The following is a 17,357-nucleotide window of genomic DNA, read 5'->3' as shown; positions in this document are numbered from 1 at the left end:
CGCGTCAGAGATCAAGCCGGGGAGGGCCTCTTTTCTCTGGAATAATTTATGCAAGTGTCTGTTAGTGCTGGTGGAGTGGGTTAGTAGGAGTGGCTGAACTGAGGAGCTGGCAGTTTGCTTTGCATGAATCGCGGACTCGAAGTTTGTGGCTGCACCTCCGATATTTCCTGTGAGCCGCACAGACAGAGCCGTGCCGAGCCGAGGGCGGAGGAGGCGAGGAGAGGAATGGCAGAGAACAGCTCCGAGACAAGCGGCTCCGTTCACCGGAGATGTTTGGGCCATTCTTCGGCGGAGCGAAACGTTTCAGCTGGGGTCGGGGCTTCAAAATGGATTCGACTAAATGTCGGGGGAACCTATTTTTTAACTACGAGACAGACGCTGTGTCGAGACCCAAAATCATTTCTGTACAGACTGAGCCAAGCTGACCCCGAGCTCGACTCTGACAAGGTAAATGCTAAGCTAGCCGAGCTAGCACTCTAGTTAAGAGCAGTTTCCAAACTTTAAGTTATTTTCTACTGAATATGCTTATATTTACTAGCGTCATTAGGATGATTAATTACAGCATATATCATCTTGTTTATTCGGATCTGCGGCATTGTGAAAATCAGTGTTTATCTAGGTTCTTGGTGTTAACTCAAATTTTTGTGGCTCGCTAGCATTAGCCAGCTAAGCTAGCTAGATTCCGACAGTCAACCCATGACATACGATCTTGCTGCTAGCTTGCGTGTATCTCTTTGTTGTGTCATTTAGCACAATAAGTTATCAGATAAAGCGGTTACACCGCTATGCTGTTGAAGGTGTGGGACACTGCAGTGGGTTTTTTTCTTTTTTAAATACATAGGCTTCGCAGTGAATCTAATAAGTCGCCACAGTAGTTGGAAACTTTTCCCCATATGAGGCCGTTGCATTGCGCTGCACTCAGCGAGGTGTCAGATGTCAAACAGTAACAGTTTACAGCAAGCTTCTTATTTCCTAGTCAGTTTTCAGTACTGAAAACAAATGCTTTTATTGTGGTTGTATATAAATTAGTGTAACTACAGGAGTAAGTTTTAAGTTTGATTGGCTGTAGTCTAATGTTCATATAATATTCGAAATTTATTTTAATGATATATTGACGTGCTTTGAATGTCCCATTTCTGTCTGTGTCCCATTTCTAGCCTTTCAGTGATTGTAAAACTACTGTTGTATTTTTTTCTTTTCTTTTTCCTCTCCGTCTCTTGAGGTTTATCTGCTTCACAGCTTTGTTTGCTCTGCAGTAGTCTGCTTCTGTACACTTGGTGAAGCTCCCATAATTAGTACATAAGTCATTGTCAGGTGGGGTGCAGTGCTGCTGACAACTGGGATGAAGTCACTTATCTCCCTGAATGACCCCAGTGCTCCAGAAGGCGGCTGTTGGTCCATCTGCCCACTTATAACAGTAGTGCATGTGTGTTTAAAGGCTCCCCAGCACTGTCAACCACAATGTATTACTGTCCACATACATAGTGTATTGTGCTCTATTTTACAGCTCCATTGTTCACTGTTTTCATCCACTGGAACACTTTTAGCTTTGCCCCTGCCCCCCTTTATGCTAAGACGAGACAATGGCTCATCTCGTATTTTCATGCATATATCTTAATCTCTGAATAATCAGCTTGCTTTTTTGGTCTCTATCCTTCATGAGCAACAAATCAGTCTGTCTCAAGCCCTTGTCTTAAGTGTGTATCGCACTCTTGAGCCATCTCTGGACCTCACTCCTTGCAGACTATCTAGTTTAAGGTAACTCCCACTGCAGGGCAGATTATACCTAGGTATTACTTCACTTGGCACCGCCAACTAATTTACTATCTATCTATCTATCTATCTATCTATCTAGCTATAGAGAGAGAGCTATAGAGAGAGAGCTATAGAGAGAGAGCTATAGAGAGAGAGCTATAGAGAGAGAGCTATAGAGAGAGAGCTATAGAGAGAGATATATAGAGAGAGATATAGCTCGGCAAAGCGACAGAGCAGTGAAGAGCTCTGTTTTTGGACGAATGCAGTGTTGTTTCTCCCAGCCAAGGAAATGAGTGGTTCAGTTCTCAGTCACGCAGGCTGACGTGCTTCAGCAGGACTCTTGAGGAGAACTGCATTATTCATGTTGTTGACTGTAGCTTGTTTTGCACAGCGGGGTGGACCAGGGAGAAAGTGAAGGAAGTACTGTCATGTGTACAGCCACAACAGCTGACAATCACGCATTTCTAAATCTTGTTTTATGTAATTTTAGTCCTAGCTGTCATGCTGGAGTGATGTAGATATTAGGTTGTTTGATTTGCTGCTCAGTCATGAGCGGGCATGTAAAAATTGTCCAGTCAACAAGCTGAGTGATGCACTTTAGTGGGCAACTGTCTCACTGGCAAACTTATTTTAATCTGCTCTGAACCTCTTGAGTAAGGGCCCAGCTTTGAGTACCACATCAATTTTTCAAGCCACCCATCACAAAGGATTCTTGTTCTTTCAGTGTCTTATTCTTTTCATATTCATATCCATTTGCAGCCTTAAGAAATTCTCCCTGCAGCATGTGAGAGAGAAAAATATGGCTGGATTCAGGTTGTGTATCATGCCTGAGCACACTGTGGGAGACTATGTAAATATTTAACGGCGAGATATCGTCTGCTCCCGCACTGTCTTCTTGCAGTAAGTGCTCAGCAGGAAGCTGCAGAGTGCTTTTGACAATTTCAGGTGTGACTCCAGTCGGATTTCATCGCCTTCACTGAAGTAATGCACGTAATCCGGGAACTCGCCATTACTTTTTGCATTGTACTGCAGAGGGTTTAAAGATTCTGTAACAAAATCGGTCAGCATGGTCAGTTTTTCACTTCTTCTTCAGTTATGATGCACCTTTCATGGTTGTCTATTCGGGAGGGGGGGGAAAAAGTCCACGTCGCAGTGATTTCCTAGTTTTCCTAGCGTGCCCTGGACCAGCAAAGCTTTTAGTGGCCTAAAAGGAGCTTTTCATTTAATGCCAGAAGCACTCCTCAGTCATAAGTTGGTTCTGCCTTTCAGATTTGAAGATGGTAAAAAGGTGTGAAATTTCTCCTATGCTTAGCAAAGGGTTATTACTCGTGTTCAGATTATCAGCATCAAATAATGTGAAATATGAGATGGTTTCGCATAATATAGCCGTGATGCGAAGCGTGTATTATTTAAAAGACGAAGACCTATTTGACTATGCCATTACTGCTTGTACTCCAGAGGGATTCCTGACTCTTACTTTACAAGGATCAGACTTCCACTTGGCTAAGTAGCTATGGTCATGTGACTTGGGTATCTGCTGCAACATATTTGAGCTCTGTTTCTGCCAGGCGTTTGTACTCTAATTCAGGCAGAGATGTCTTTACATTCCCTCAGAATTGCCTGACCACCTGCGCTGCTTCTACCTGTCCAACATGTATTCTTGGAATCTGTGACAGCCCATAGAACAGTATAGTAAAATTTATCCACTCATTATTTGGAAAAAAAAAATTAAATCACACAGAGCTGAAGCAACCTATGGTGATTTATATGGAGGGGGGGGGAGTCTTGCTTTTTTTACCCCAAGCTCCAGGGTCTATTCAAAAAAACAAAACATAAAAACAGCCTAAATGTCATTTTTAATTTTTTAAATCCATCAGAGCAAATTAACACTGGTGGCAAAATAAGGCAGCATCATAGTAACGACCCTGTCTAACAAAATCAGACTTGGTCCTTTTATTCATGACTCTTTTGTTTTTAACTTTGCAACAGTTCATTAGGAAAAAATTGTCGTCTGGCCAGTGGGGGCCCTGCAATACACATGAACACATTATTACTATGAGTGTTTACATTTGTGCTTTTTAAGGTGATCAGATCAATGGATGTGGCGCCTGCACACTGTTTGCAGCTCTATTTATTTATTTTTATGTCTGCAATATAAAGTGGCTCAGGTGAAGGTGGAAATTGCTTCCCCCCCCCACCCCCCCGTATGTGTTTGTTCGTTCCTGTTCACTAGCATAAGTCTGTATGAAATTTACCGCTATGTATAATATGCGCTGCTGTTCCTGAAGTGATGATGCAGTGTTTTCACGCACACCTAATTTTTTTTCTCAGAAGCAAACGTGCAGCGACTTGCAATTTTTATTTATTTATTTTTTTTCAGTTGAATGAAGGATTGATTTTCAGTGTTAATGTGTCTGCAGAAAACCTTATTTGGCATCATGTGTACGAAGGGTTGGGTCACTGTGGTATTTCCTGTTGAAGGATATGTACTGTGTGTAGAAAGAATGATAAGGTTCATACAATACACTTCCCTCTTCTGTGAAGCCCGCCCTTCTAATTGACTTTTGTTTACCTAAATGTTTACTTGTCTGAGGTCATTGTCAGACCAAAAATAATAATGAAAAAAAAAGTATGCGGTTTCAATATTTCTTAAATGTGGTTTAATTGGTTCCTTATTGGTCTTGCATTTTCATTTAATTGAAGAAACATCAAGAATGTATAATTGAGGTTTGACTTTTTCATTCTGCAATTTCAGCGTCTTTTTCAACTTTCTTCTTGATTTCTCATTTCTGCCCGTCTGCTGTGCATCCTAGCAGCAGCCGTCCTCTGTTTCACTCACTGTCCACACCCCTTTGTTTGTTGCCCAGTGCTCCCCAGCCTGGGCCCCCGGAGACAGTCTTTTGTTTTTAATTAAAAACACGCTCCTCTTTGTGCACACAGGCTCATATCAGAACCCCCTTAACCATACGAAGCGGGTCACTGTGACCACCTCCAATCTCCCCATAAATGTATGCATACCCACAGGGCCAACCCCACCGAGCTCAGGGGTTTCATGCGGCCTCATAGTGGAGCTTACAAATATGCAGCAAGTTTACAGAAGTGTATGCTCGTGCCCTCGTGTTTCAGGAGTATGCAATTTTTCAGTTAAAGCTGCTGATAACTTTTGGTATGTGTGTCAACACCAGGCTTATTTGTATAGTGCATACAACATAATGTTGACTTTCATAGTAGGTGAGCACAGGTGTTACTAATAACACAAACAATAGCCATGTTTTTCAAGTCACTCAATGAGCCAATTTACACAATACCAGGAACCCTGAAACCAAATCAGCTAAATGGAACCAAGCCATCTTTTTGTTTATTGGGTAATGTGATGATGATCTGAGGAATGGGGGGTGGGCTGGGGGATGCTGCACACATGTAGTTTCATAATGCTTTTCAGCTCTCTTCAGTTCAGTTGTACCATACACGTGAACGTTCACAAAAACAACCTGCTGTGGGTGTTGGTGGTGGTATGACACACACCGTAACTTTTGGACTATTTTTTTTGTTTTGTTTTTTTTATATAACCCTTTTTTGCAAGTGTCCTGGCTGTGGTAGGCAGCAGTGAATCTCCCTCTTCACCCATTTTCTACACAGTTCTCCAAAATTCTTGTTGAGATGTGTTGTCATAGAGTCACTGCAGTCAAAGTGAAACTAATGTTGAATATACCTCATCTCAGTGCCGACATGTTGACCAGTCAAACACAGGTGTAATCACTGAAATGGTAGTTGACCGTAAGTGTTGCAGTTGTCTTCTTTCAGCTCCTCCCTTTAGCGGTTGTCACAGCGGATCATCTACCTCCATCTAACCCTTCTCTGTCACACCAACCATCATTTAAAGTCTCCACTGTGTTCTGTGCACTCCTACCTTCACTCTTAATCCCTTCAAACGTGCATCCCCCCCTCTCCTCCTCCTCTGTCTTCAGCAAGCGGTAGCACACTTTCTGCTGGTACGCAGCTGGTCAAAGCACCGGTCACTGTGTTAAACCAGTAGTTTTTCCAACTACAAAAAGTCAAAGTAGTTACTGTGACATAATGACCCCACAGGTGTGGTTCAAAAAGCAAGAATAGTTGTTTTGTTGCTTGCAAAGATCTGACATGAAAAATTGCATGATTGTGGATGGGAAAGAAAAAGGAAAAAACAGCTCAGTTAAATCATAAATGTTGAAACACTTTTGTGGCTCTAACAAAGGTGCGTCCACACAGGAAACAGTTCACTCATCGTTCACTGCTTGAAAGCTAACGATGAGTCGCTAACGGACATTCCGGTCTTTTTTTAGGACCTGCCAGCTTCATGTCACCAATAATTTTTTTTCTTGTTTTTCTTTTAGTCACTGCTGTAGCCACTTGAAGTCGCTAAATATCTTTGATGTTCTTTGGTCTCTGGTCACTGCATTTCTGTAAAACACTTCCTGTATAGATGCAGCTTATACTTTATTTATGGTATTGCGAATGTGTCACATTCGAATGCAGGTGATATAGCCTCAATATTATGTCACAATAGAAGAGGGGGGGGAACTGAAGACATTTGCAGATGGCAACATTTAGAAGTGTAAGTAAATGTAGGGTATTTTCCATCCTTCATCTCCAGTCAGCTGCTGTCATTGATGACAGCTTCCTAATTTAAATTAAGGTGGCAGCAGCATTATCATGTAACATTGTTGGACACATTATATCCAGTGGCAGCATACATCAAATATAAGCACAAAATGAGCCTCTAAATTTTAACTACAAGCATAAAAGAATTGCCTAAAATATCGTTTAATGGTCAATGTCAATGGTAACTTTATTGTCCCTAATGGGAAATTGAGTTGCAGTATGTCCGTACAAACAAACAAACAAGTTTATTTTTTCGTTTAGTAGTAACTAAAGTATTTTAACTCTTCGGGAGCTGCACAATAAAACTGAACAATGTTTTCTACCTGGGAATTTGTATCATGGGTTTGTGCATCACCACCTGCTAGCATCTCCTCTATCATAGCCTGATTTATACTAAACGGTGTGTCTTTTGCCTCAAGTTTGTTTTTTCTGCCTTCAGCATGAACAGTTTTCATGCACGTTTTGCAGAGTGTTCTGCTTTATAGGATGATATACTAAATCATGCTTGAAGGCTGACATGGCAGCTCTTGCGGTTCTCTGACATACCCAGGCTTTTCTTGTTGTTGCGTGCACTGGTGAGCATAAATACATGGCATTGCTATAACAATGACATAGTGATGTTTTTATATCCCCTAAAACTTTATACCAGTATTATTGGGAACAATGTGATATGAAACTGGGCTAATTTTCCTATGAAGAGCCTACAGAGAACATGCTCCTTTGCATTCCTGCAAAATCCGAACGTTGGTCAATGTGGGTTATACTGTGCTTTCATCCATCCATCCATCTTCTTCCACTTCATCCAGGGCCAGGTCGCGGGGGCAGCAGCCTAAGCAGAGAAGCCCAGACCTCCCTCTCCCCAGCCACCACCTCCAGCTTATCCGGGGGAACACCAAGGCGTTCCCAGGCCAGCCGAGAGATATAATCTCTCCAGCGTGTCCTGGGCCTGCCCCGGGGCCTCCTCCTAACCGTGGGACATGCCCGGAACACCGCGCCCAGGAGGCATCCTTGTCAGATGCCCGAACCACCTCAGCTGGCTCCTTTATATGTGGAGGAGCAGCGGCTCTACTCTGAGCCCCTCCCGGATGGATTAGCTTCTCACCCTATCTCTAAGGGAGAGGCCAGCTCATTTCCGCCGCTTGTATCCGCGATCTCGTTCTTTCGGTCACTACCCACAGCTCGTGGCCATATGTGAGGGTAGGGACGTAGATCGACCCGTAAATTGAGAGCTTCGCTTTTACACTCAGCTCCCTCTTCACCACGACGGACCGGTGCAGCGTCTGCATCACTGCGGCCGCAGCACCAATCCGTCTGTCAATCTCCAGCTCCCTTCTCCCATCACTCGCGAACAAGACCTCGAGATACTGTGCTTTCATTGAGTGCTAATTGGTGAGTGGGTCACAACAGGAAAGGAGTTCACCAGAAATGAAAGAAGTGAGAAGAAAACGGTGGGGAAATCAAAAGATAATTTTAATGAAAAGATAAAAAAAAATTTAAGTATGAAAGTTACAAAGAGTGGCTGCTGGGTTTTGTTGTTGTTGTTGTGTGTTTTTTGTTTTGTTTTTTTAAACACTTGGTTTCACTGGAGCTTTGTGTATGTCTATAACTTTGCTCTTCTCCACGGTTTGGCTCACAAACCGGTTGTACTACATATTTTTGTCACTGTCCCCATCTGACAACCAACTCGCTGCCTCTGGTAGGCGGTCGTCTGTAGCTACCCACGCACCCACACGCTGAACCATAGTTTCCCCTTTTAAATTTAACAGTGAACCATTGTAGTAAAAGGTTTTCTTGGCAAATTGGGGGTGTTTGCATGTAGTTTAGACAAAGACTGACATTATACTTTCCTGTCATTTCTGACTGATCTTAAACTGCGTTTCAAGCTTGAGTGATGCACAACTTAAAAGAACAGGTTGAAGGTGTTTTTATCACTTTTTTTCCTTTTGCAGAATAGCAATGATAATCTGAAGGAGAAAGTGGAAAAACATATGTTTTTTTTGTTGTCATTGTTATTTCTATGAAACTCCAATGAAGATCTGCAGTGGGACATTTGTGCAACTGAATAGATAGATGGAGCTTAAGCTTCACTATGAAAGCCAAACCATCGCGTACAGAGTTATGTGGATGGCTGTGATGAGTTGCGTCCTCCATAAAGGCGTACCTCTATACGTGCTTAATCAGTGACTGTGGACTTGTAAGAATCTGACACGGAGCACTGAGACCAGAATAGAGCTCCACTGGGCTGTGGTGGAGTATTTTTTGCCATGGAAAAGGGGTCATCCAGCCAAGAGGGCTTAAAGATTCATTACAAAAGAAACTGCACTGGGACATTTTCTCATTATTGAAAATATTAATGGGTTACAAAATGAATTCCTCTCTGCACGATGAACTATCTCTGATTCATGTAGTGTCCTGAAATTTATGACTTATTGCCGGTGTGTTCTTGGGCAAATAATGTCAGAAGCAGCATAAACCAGTAATTTGCTCGGATTGTCCCCTGAAGACACATGAGCAACTGTGTCTCAGAAGCGTTTGAAGACGAGCTCAAAATATGCTCAAGGCCTTTCCTCTGTGCTGAGTATTTCATTGAATGTTACAGCACATTTTACTCACTAAATATGGCATTGTATTGAACAGCTTGTAGATTCAGTCTGGCTATTGGACAGCTGTACAGACTGTCTTTTATATTATGTGTGAGGCCAACTGTGTAACGGCCCAGACTAGGCTAATTTCTGGTTTTAAGCCAAGGTGCTTTCTCCTGGTCCCTGTGGTGGGTTAGCCCTGCTGTTCCAAATCTTTTTCTGTTCTGCTCTAATTGTTTTAGCCGCTTCTTCCCTCATGAGACGAAGACAGTCTAATCACAGAAATAGGGGAATACCCAGTAGTTGTGAAGGAATCGGGATCAAACCCAAGGCCTGTGGGAATAGCACAGTGATATCCCAGAGTGCTTGTATGTGTGGCTCTGTGTGTGCATGTCTTCTCAACCAATGTGGCGATTGTAAACGCAGGAGTGTTTACAATCTCATCCCATGAGTTTTGTTCACTGATGTGCAGTGGGTGTTGTTTGTGCTCAGATTATGTTTCACTTGAAAGTACACACTGGCTCATGAAAAACAAAAAATCCTTTCAATGGACAAATGTCATTTAATGAAGTTGTGTCATATCTATGGGAGAGTTTTTAAATATATTAAAACAATCCTAAATTTACCTAAAATGCTTGTTTGGATTTTTAAAAAAATACAAAACAATGATTGCAGTTTCTGTTTTTTCTAATAACTGTACCTTTTTGTCTCTTTGATTTTTTTGCAGGATGAAACTGGTGCCTATCTCATAGACAGAGACCCCACGTACTTCGGGCCAGTGCTTAACTACTTAAGGCATGGCAAACTGGTGCTCAACAGGGACTTGGCAGAGGAAGGTAATGTCTCTGTGGAACATGAAGGAATGCTTCAATTTAATCAAACTCGTGCCAAATATTTTAAACAATAGTGATGATCATTACGCAAAGCACCCCATGGGAATTACTATATGTAAGGCTAATTTTGGGATAATAATTCCCTTAAGTGATTACAGTGGTGCACTTTTGCCCCTCTTGTAAAAACCCAAACTCACTCAATGTTAGCACATGAAGATGACCCAAAGAGAGCATTTGGATAACAAGATTTATAAGGTTTCAATTAGTAAACTTGCAAAAGCTTCATTAGTCGTTGCCTGTTTGTCTCCCAAATATTTGTTTTTGCATTGCAGCACTCACTAGGTGTAGCTGATCGCAAATAAATATTTTGTGCTATGCTGAAAACCTTGTGATTGCTTTAGATAATGGCACACTGCCTCGACTGCTCCTAGTTTGGAAGATGCTGACTTGTCTGCAAACACTGGCAAACTTGTCGCCAAGCAGTTGTGAAGCTTGGAAAAAGTAAAGTGGAAACTGAATATTTGCTGTCAAAGTAAAAGTTGCACTTTTTGAGATGTGCTGGTTGTAGAGCTAAGGCACAAACATTTTCCTTTGCTGGTTTGCTTCAAAGGATGCTTTGGAGTGTTTGTTGTCCAGTAGAATGTCTGTCTGAGATCCTTTGCCTTATTTCTTGTTTTAGGAGTTTTAGAAGAAGCCGAATTCTACAACATCACATCATTAATAAAGCTCATCAAGGACAAGATCAGGGAACGCGATTGCAAAACATCACAGGTACATGGATTTATGTGACGTTTCAATGGATTTCTCAATAATTGTAATGCCCGCCTTTTTAAAAAAATGAATACATTATGTGCTCATCCTTGCTTTCAGGTTCCAGTAAAGCATGTTTACCGGGTGCTGCAGTGCCAGGAGGAGGAGCTCACTCAAATGGTGTCCACCATGTCTGACGGCTGGAAGTTTGAACAGGTAAATCTCCCACAGTGTCCCAGCGACAATCGTCCTTCCATGTGCTTCACCCACCCCGCTATGCTCACGTTGACCCAGAAAGGGCAATTGTCCACATTGGAAATGGTTTAAAAATATATAAATAAATAAATGATTAAAAAAAAAGAAAAGAAAAAAGCCAAACAGCAAATCACATCTTTCTCAATGTCCGCATACATGATCCGGGCATCCCTTCTGTGCTCTGATTGGTTGTTGCAGCTTGTCAGTATAGGTTACGGGCGGGCCCACCAGTCAGAGTTTCTGCTGATTGTGTCAAGGGAGGTGAAGGGAGAGGAGTCTGCTTTGCCAAACAACAGCGGAGAGGTGTGTCCCACGAATCTCTGTCCACGGGCTGGTCACTGCATGATCCCCATGTTGTCCGTACACACCCCGTTGGCCATTGTTTGTCCCAAGTAGACACGTAGCCATCGGTTAATTTTTCAGTTGATAATTTTCCGTTTTCATGTATACTGCTTGCTCACCAGTGAGGCTAAGAGACCCTGACACCTTTTTGTTTTTTGTCCTTTTTTGTCTTGTCTTGTTTTGTTTAGTTTTGCTTTACTTTAGTTTTTGTCGTTCTGTATTCAGTATGTCAGCAGCTTTATCTGTTTTGCTTTGATGTAGTCACTTTTGGAGGAACTGAGGGAGGTGGGCGCTGGAATCTAGTACTGGTTGTTTAGAAGTGCAGTGTTGCTTTTATCTGCCGTTTAGGTAATCTTCTTTGTAACTGATTTTGTCGAGCATTACAAGGGAATCCAGATGGAATATTGAAATTATGACAAAGGTTAATTTTTTATTTTTTTCTTCAAAGAGAAACCGCATGTTTGGGTGTTTGGAGTCCGTGTAATGTGTGACTGAATCTCTCTGCAATGTGGGATCATTGGCTCTCCCATCAGAGCTGAAAACCCACTAATCTCCTTATACCCGTCAGATGGGGAAACTCCAAAAAAACAAACACTCCCAATGCAAAGCTTAAAGCTCCACCATCAGACGAGGAGAGTCTTCTAGGACACGCTCCAATTATATAAATCTAATTTGTTGTTTAACTGATGGTTCACTGAGCTGTGTGCCAAGTGGAATCCAAGATAACTAGTTGAGATTATTTGAGGGGTGCTTTGTTTTTTTTGCTGTGTTAATGTTGGAGAGCTCGCTAACAACAACAAGTCTGTGGCAGCAGGGCTAATGAGGCGATGCATGTCTGAACATGCACACCTGGGTACAGACTGTATACATGCAGCCTGCAGTACACACTCTTAATGTTCAACAGCAAAAGCGGATGAACACGAAATCAAATCCAGAAGTAGCCGTTTCTTCTTTTTGTTGTTTATTTTATTTTTTATGTATTTGGTTTTTTTTAAATCTCACTTGGTCATTCCTTTATTTGTCCCCTTGTGTCCTTTTGGTTTTTGTTTAGACTGATGTGACTGGGAAAGAGCAGAAATTATTGCCATGTTTTTTAAGACTGCTGTAGAAAGGTTTTATTTGTAGGCTCTTTTGCTTAAACCAAGGTGCTGTGGTTTCGTTGAGGTTTTCATTTGGTTCAAATTGTACTGGCCTACTTCAACTATCAAGTGTTGAGTAAGCCCTTGAGACAAAACAAGACCAAAAAACAAACCATTAAAGTGGACCCATTATGTTTGCTTATACCCTCCCTTTAAGCCAGCTTTCTTCTGATTGGCTGCCTCTCACAAACGGAAGGTTTTGATGGGGCTCGGTTAAGCCTGATATGACCCTTTTAACAATGTTGCCTTTGCTTGAGCCTTTGTAGTTGAAGCTTGATATGTTTATTAAGATGGAAGTAAAAGAAAAGCATAATAGGTCTGCTTTAATGAGAGTACAGCCCAACAACAGCAACAGTGTGACGATTGCAGCATTAGTGAAAACTCCAAACATTTGCCATTCGCATTATAGAAACGCTCAATGGGGCAAGGGTCAAATCTTGTGTCAAAGAGCTTTAAAATGGATCTGAATTGTTGGATGGAAGTGAGTCTGCGGTTTTCTCTTTGTAGGAGATGCTAAGCCTGGTCCTGTCAGTCCACCATTCCCCAGTGATTTTTATTTTAAATTTATTTATTCATTTTTTCACCCTCAATCAGCATGTTGCTTCCTGTGATCCGTCCCTTGCACTCGTATTCTGTCAGTAACTATCTGCTGTTCATCCTTTTCTTTGTTTTTTTTTTTTTATTTCTACAGTCTTAATTTGTGAACCACAGATTATATTTTCTTTAGTTTCCTTTGAGCTTTCCCATGTTTTATGTTGAAATCAGTGCTGGCATGTCTGCAGGTCCTGAGATCACGAATTCTTTTTAAATATTTTTTTATAACAACTCTCAGATTTTCAGTGTAGCCTTTTTCAAAATGGCTAGCTTTAACATTTGAAATGGCACACCCTGTTGCCCTCAGTGCACCATATAATTGTGCAGCTTTGCCATATTGAGATTAAATCTGACCACGGATCTGTTGTGTCACTCCCAAGCCTGTCCTACATTGCTGTCTACCTAGTAAAGGCGCTAAATGTGATGTAACTAACTCCGGGTTAGGCTTTAGGGTTTTACTAAGAACTGAGGCAGCTTAAATTTAAGGACTCTCTGTGCTCCCTGTTTGGTTTTCCACCTGTTTTACATTAGTATAAGGTATCCCTCCTTGTGTTTTCCCACCACGAGTAACCCAGATTTTTGCCTTTTATCAGTCTAATTCTAATTCTTCGTCTTTGCTCTGCTCTCATCTCTCTAGCTCGTCAGCATCGGCTCCTCCTACAACTACGGAAACGAAGACCAAGCTGAGTTCCTGTGTGTAGTCTCCAAGGAGTTGCACAATCAATCATACGGGACAAACAGTGAGCCCAGTGAGAAGGCTAAGGTAAGTGCGTGAAAGGACTTGTTATGAGTCCATAGCAAACATCGGTGAAAGATGGCCTGTGCTGGATGCATGTACATTCCTCCAGGGAGCTGAGAGCACATCTACTACTTTCTTGATGAAAACTCCCTGTAAAGGAATGCATTGTGCTGCTTTTTTTTTATTTTGTTGACTAACCAGAAAATTGACGAACAGAAAAACCACAAGCAACCGTAGAAAAAGAACTAATAATGGAAAAATATTACAGAGAGTAATTATTTCAGTTGAGGCATAAGCAGAACTTTGTCTTCACATCACGTAGACAAACTAAATTTAACCTGCTGTTGAAATTTCTGTTAAATTTGACCTGAAGTCTAAACTGTGTAATCCAGCTCTGGGCATTAAGATGGCACAGGTTTGTGCTGCTACTGGCAAAGTGTCTTTTAAATTTTCTTTTTTTATTATTATTATTATTTTTAATTGGGGTAATAGTGGCCCACTCCTTAGAGGAAGCAGCACATGAAGACTAATATTGTTACGCCTGTATTTATGGTTTTATTTTCCTGATTATTAAAGAGATTAGAGGCTGTCAGAGCATATTTGAAGCAAATGTAGACTGTAGAGATTTTACTGTGCTCTATTCATTTAGTCTCTCCAGGGGCATCCTATCCAAATCAAGATCTTATTACTGGTTTTATATTCTGTTCATTATTTCTCAGTCCATTTTGTTATGTAGCTATTTTTTTGTTTGGGACATAATATCTAGATTTAACATTCAAAACAAGGGAACTGACCTTGGTTGGGAAGGTGTCCTTGGATTATGTTTTTGTGTCACTCTGACGCACTTCACATTGTTGATTTAATGATAATCCCCTTTGATCCGTTGTTAGTTTTACTTTTCACCTTGTTCTCCTTTTTCACCTTCATTCATTTTCATTTCTTTTACAACATGCCTTTCTTGTCTTCTTCTGTGCTGTCTGCATGCTGCATGTTGCTCAGAGCGAGGACGAAGAGACGGATCATGAAATGAATGACTCTGATTAGGGTTGAGCACTTATGACTCACTGGTGAGCGCTCAACTGCTCGTAGTCCTTCCCAGCACACCTCCTTAGTTTTTCCTTCCTCCCTTTTTCCAAGATGCCTTTTTAATGCTCCTCAAAATGTTTCACATTTGTTTTCAAAGACGGCGAGAGCTGAGCTCTTATAAGAGACAAAAGTCCAATGATAGAATCAAGGTTACAAATCAGCTTTGGACATTGGAGTCTGCAGGCCAAAGCTGGATCAAAAGCCTCACTGCTCCTGCTGAGGCAGGAGACTTTATTGCAGGTGAAGCTCTCTTTGAAACAAATGGAGCTCTTCCCATCTGGTTTCAGACCCCTGTAATTATTGACATGCTCACAGCATTGGTTAATGCTGAATCATCAACTGCTGCATTTTGACTCATTCTCCCTGAGAATGACATTGAAAGAGATGGGTGGGCTGGTGTGCACCCTCTGCCCTTTCTTTGTCATAAATAGCTGTAGGTTACAATGGTTTTATTTGTTTTTAAGTCAGACCACTCGTGTGTCTGTGCTATGCTGGTTTTTAATAATTAAAGGTGGGAATTTCGATATTACTGGCACATTTTTATGCATCAAAAGAAAAGTAAAAATCACATTTCACAAGGAAATAATTCCAGTAATGATTTGTCCTTGCAAAATATATTTTCTTCCCAAAATACTTAAGAAATGAAACCAGTTAAACAGCAGGTATTTTCTTCTTAATGTGCCTCACATTGAATTACATAAATTTTAACTCAGGAGAAATGACTCAAAGGTTTGATCTGTCCTCTGAAATTAGGAGGGAAAAAGTTCCCACCTGCCTGTCAAAATCAGCACTTTTTTAAAACTTTAATATATTTTAAAAAGGATGTACATTTTTTTTAACCTTTTTTAAAATTTTGTAAAATGTTAAAAAAATACAGTTCAAAATATGTAAAAGAAGGTTGACGTTTTACACTTTTTAATTTCCTGTATTTTCACAGTATTTTTGAGCCCTCGTAACCTTTCTAATACAGCTCAGTCGATAGCCGCGTGAAATCAGAGCTGAAACACATTTAAGCTCTTAAAAAACTTGAAAAATCAACTTCACTCCCACTCATGGTGTCACAGTTTCAAGCCAAAATCTCATTTTTGCTCAGCATTAGTTTTTCTCTGACCAACTTTGGGCATCAATATCACAGGATATTACTGCATCAACAGTAAATGAGGTACCCTCGATGTTTAGTCCATTTTCTCAAAATTCACTGAAGGAAATGTCAGAGATTCTTCGTTTTAAAAACACGGGTGTTTACATGTGTTCTTTAGGTCTTGAAGAAATCCTTAAAATCCTCAAAGTATGAGCATGTGTCACAGATCACAAATCTCTTAGGGTCTCTGAAAAGTCTCACAGTATGAAAGGAAAACTGTGGCTTCATTCGATACAGTGACATTATTCTACAGAAGCCCAAAGTCTTTCTGAGGCCGACCCTATCATTTACAATTAACATTTTGAGCAACTGCTGCTTTTCTAGTGTTGTGGGGTTGTTACATTAACAGAAAAAGGAGGGAAATAGGGGGATGGAAGTGGTTAATGTCAAAAAAATTTAAAACCAGAATGAGTGAGAAGACTTGAAAGTAGAAGATAAAGACTCTTTACTACTTTTACTCGTGCAAGCGTTTCCTTTTTCTTTGCACCCTAATCGGTGTGTTTGTTTCAACCATCTTGTGCTTTAAGTGTGACAGACACTGTGACATTAATAAAGAGGTAGATCGGTGCTGGGGGACACTAAAAGTGACTGAACTGCTGCAGATTGTGTAGTGTTGAGCATTTTTGCTGATTATCTAATGTTTCTGTCTTTGCAGATTCTTCAGGAAAGGGGTTCCCGGATGTGAGAAGGACTCAGTATTATGAGCTCCAGGTGTTATGATGCAAACATATCATCTATGTGGAAGAACGTGTGGCACAATGGAGATTTAAAGTGGGGTGTGCATTTATTTTGTTTTCCCTCCAATTTCTTTCTTTTTTTTTTTTTTTTTTTTTTTAAGTTTTTTGATGTAAATAAGTCTGTTTACTGACAATTTGTGCCTGTACATTTAAACTGGACCTTTTTATTAAATTAGCGGCAAGTTTTTTTTGTTTCTAACTGAAAGTAAAGAATTGTAATCTACAAATGTTTTATGCTATAACAAATGGCCGCCATCATATAAGGCCAACGATTCACTCAGGGTCATCTGTTGAGTTAATTCTTATATCCTCCAACTCAAGGGTCTGGTAAGGGATCAGTATGGTCTTTATAACTCCGAGTATCAAACACAAAAATCATTGTTTCAGAGATTTTAAAGAAGGGAATTGTTGTATTTGCTCAACGGCTGTGAGTCAGGCTAATAACATAAAATTGAGCCCAAAAGCAAACTGGTTAAAAATGTTTACCCAAAGACTTCAGTTTCACTGAGATTTGTGATCATGAGGACCTCAAATGCACTTTTTTTTTTCTTTTAAATTTCCCAGTAGTAATTAAAAAAATAAAAATAAAAAAAGGAATGATCACCTTAGAGTACAAGAAATCTTGACTGTAGATAAAGGGGCATTAGGTAATCAGAGGTAGGAAATGACCTATAATAAACATGTTGCAAAGCAATATACTTTATAAAAATATATACTTCAGGTAAAAGTATACTACTAGTGTACTGTAGCTTCCATCTTTAGT

The 17,357-nt window shown here is 40.7% G+C and overlaps 1 protein-coding gene across 3 annotated transcripts; it reads left to right on the top strand.

The window, feature by feature from the left end:
• Positions 1 to 92: 92 nt before the first annotated feature.
• kctd5b (potassium channel tetramerization domain containing 5b) lies at positions 93 to 17,357 on the top strand. Of its 3 annotated transcripts, XM_085360594.1 has the most exons (7): positions 93 to 447; positions 9,706 to 9,814; positions 10,491 to 10,582; positions 10,682 to 10,777; positions 11,015 to 11,119; positions 13,529 to 13,654; positions 16,513 to 17,357. In XM_085360594.1, exons 1-7 carry the CDS (start codon positions 124 to 126, stop codon positions 16,540 to 16,542), a joined length of 882 nt encoding a protein of 293 aa, XP_085216720.1. In that variant the 5' UTR covers positions 93 to 123; the 3' UTR covers positions 16,543 to 17,357. The 3 variants fall into 3 exon arrangements, with proteins under 3 accessions (XP_085216720.1, XP_085216717.1, XP_085216719.1); XM_085360591.1 differs by lacking the exon at positions 11,015 to 11,119; XM_085360593.1 differs by lacking the exons at positions 11,015 to 11,119; positions 16,513 to 17,357 and having other exon boundaries at positions 13,529 to 13,934.

Source organism: Diplotaxodon limnothrissa, linkage group LG8 (genome assembly GCF_057381915.1).
Source record: "Diplotaxodon limnothrissa isolate DT_005_m linkage group LG8, D_limnothrissa_male_GT1.1, whole genome shotgun sequence".
Classification (NCBI taxonomy): domain Eukaryota; kingdom Metazoa; phylum Chordata; class Actinopteri; order Cichliformes; family Cichlidae; genus Diplotaxodon; species Diplotaxodon limnothrissa.
Note: the sequence above shows the minus strand (reverse complement) of the source record. Positions and strands in the feature narration are given on the sequence as shown.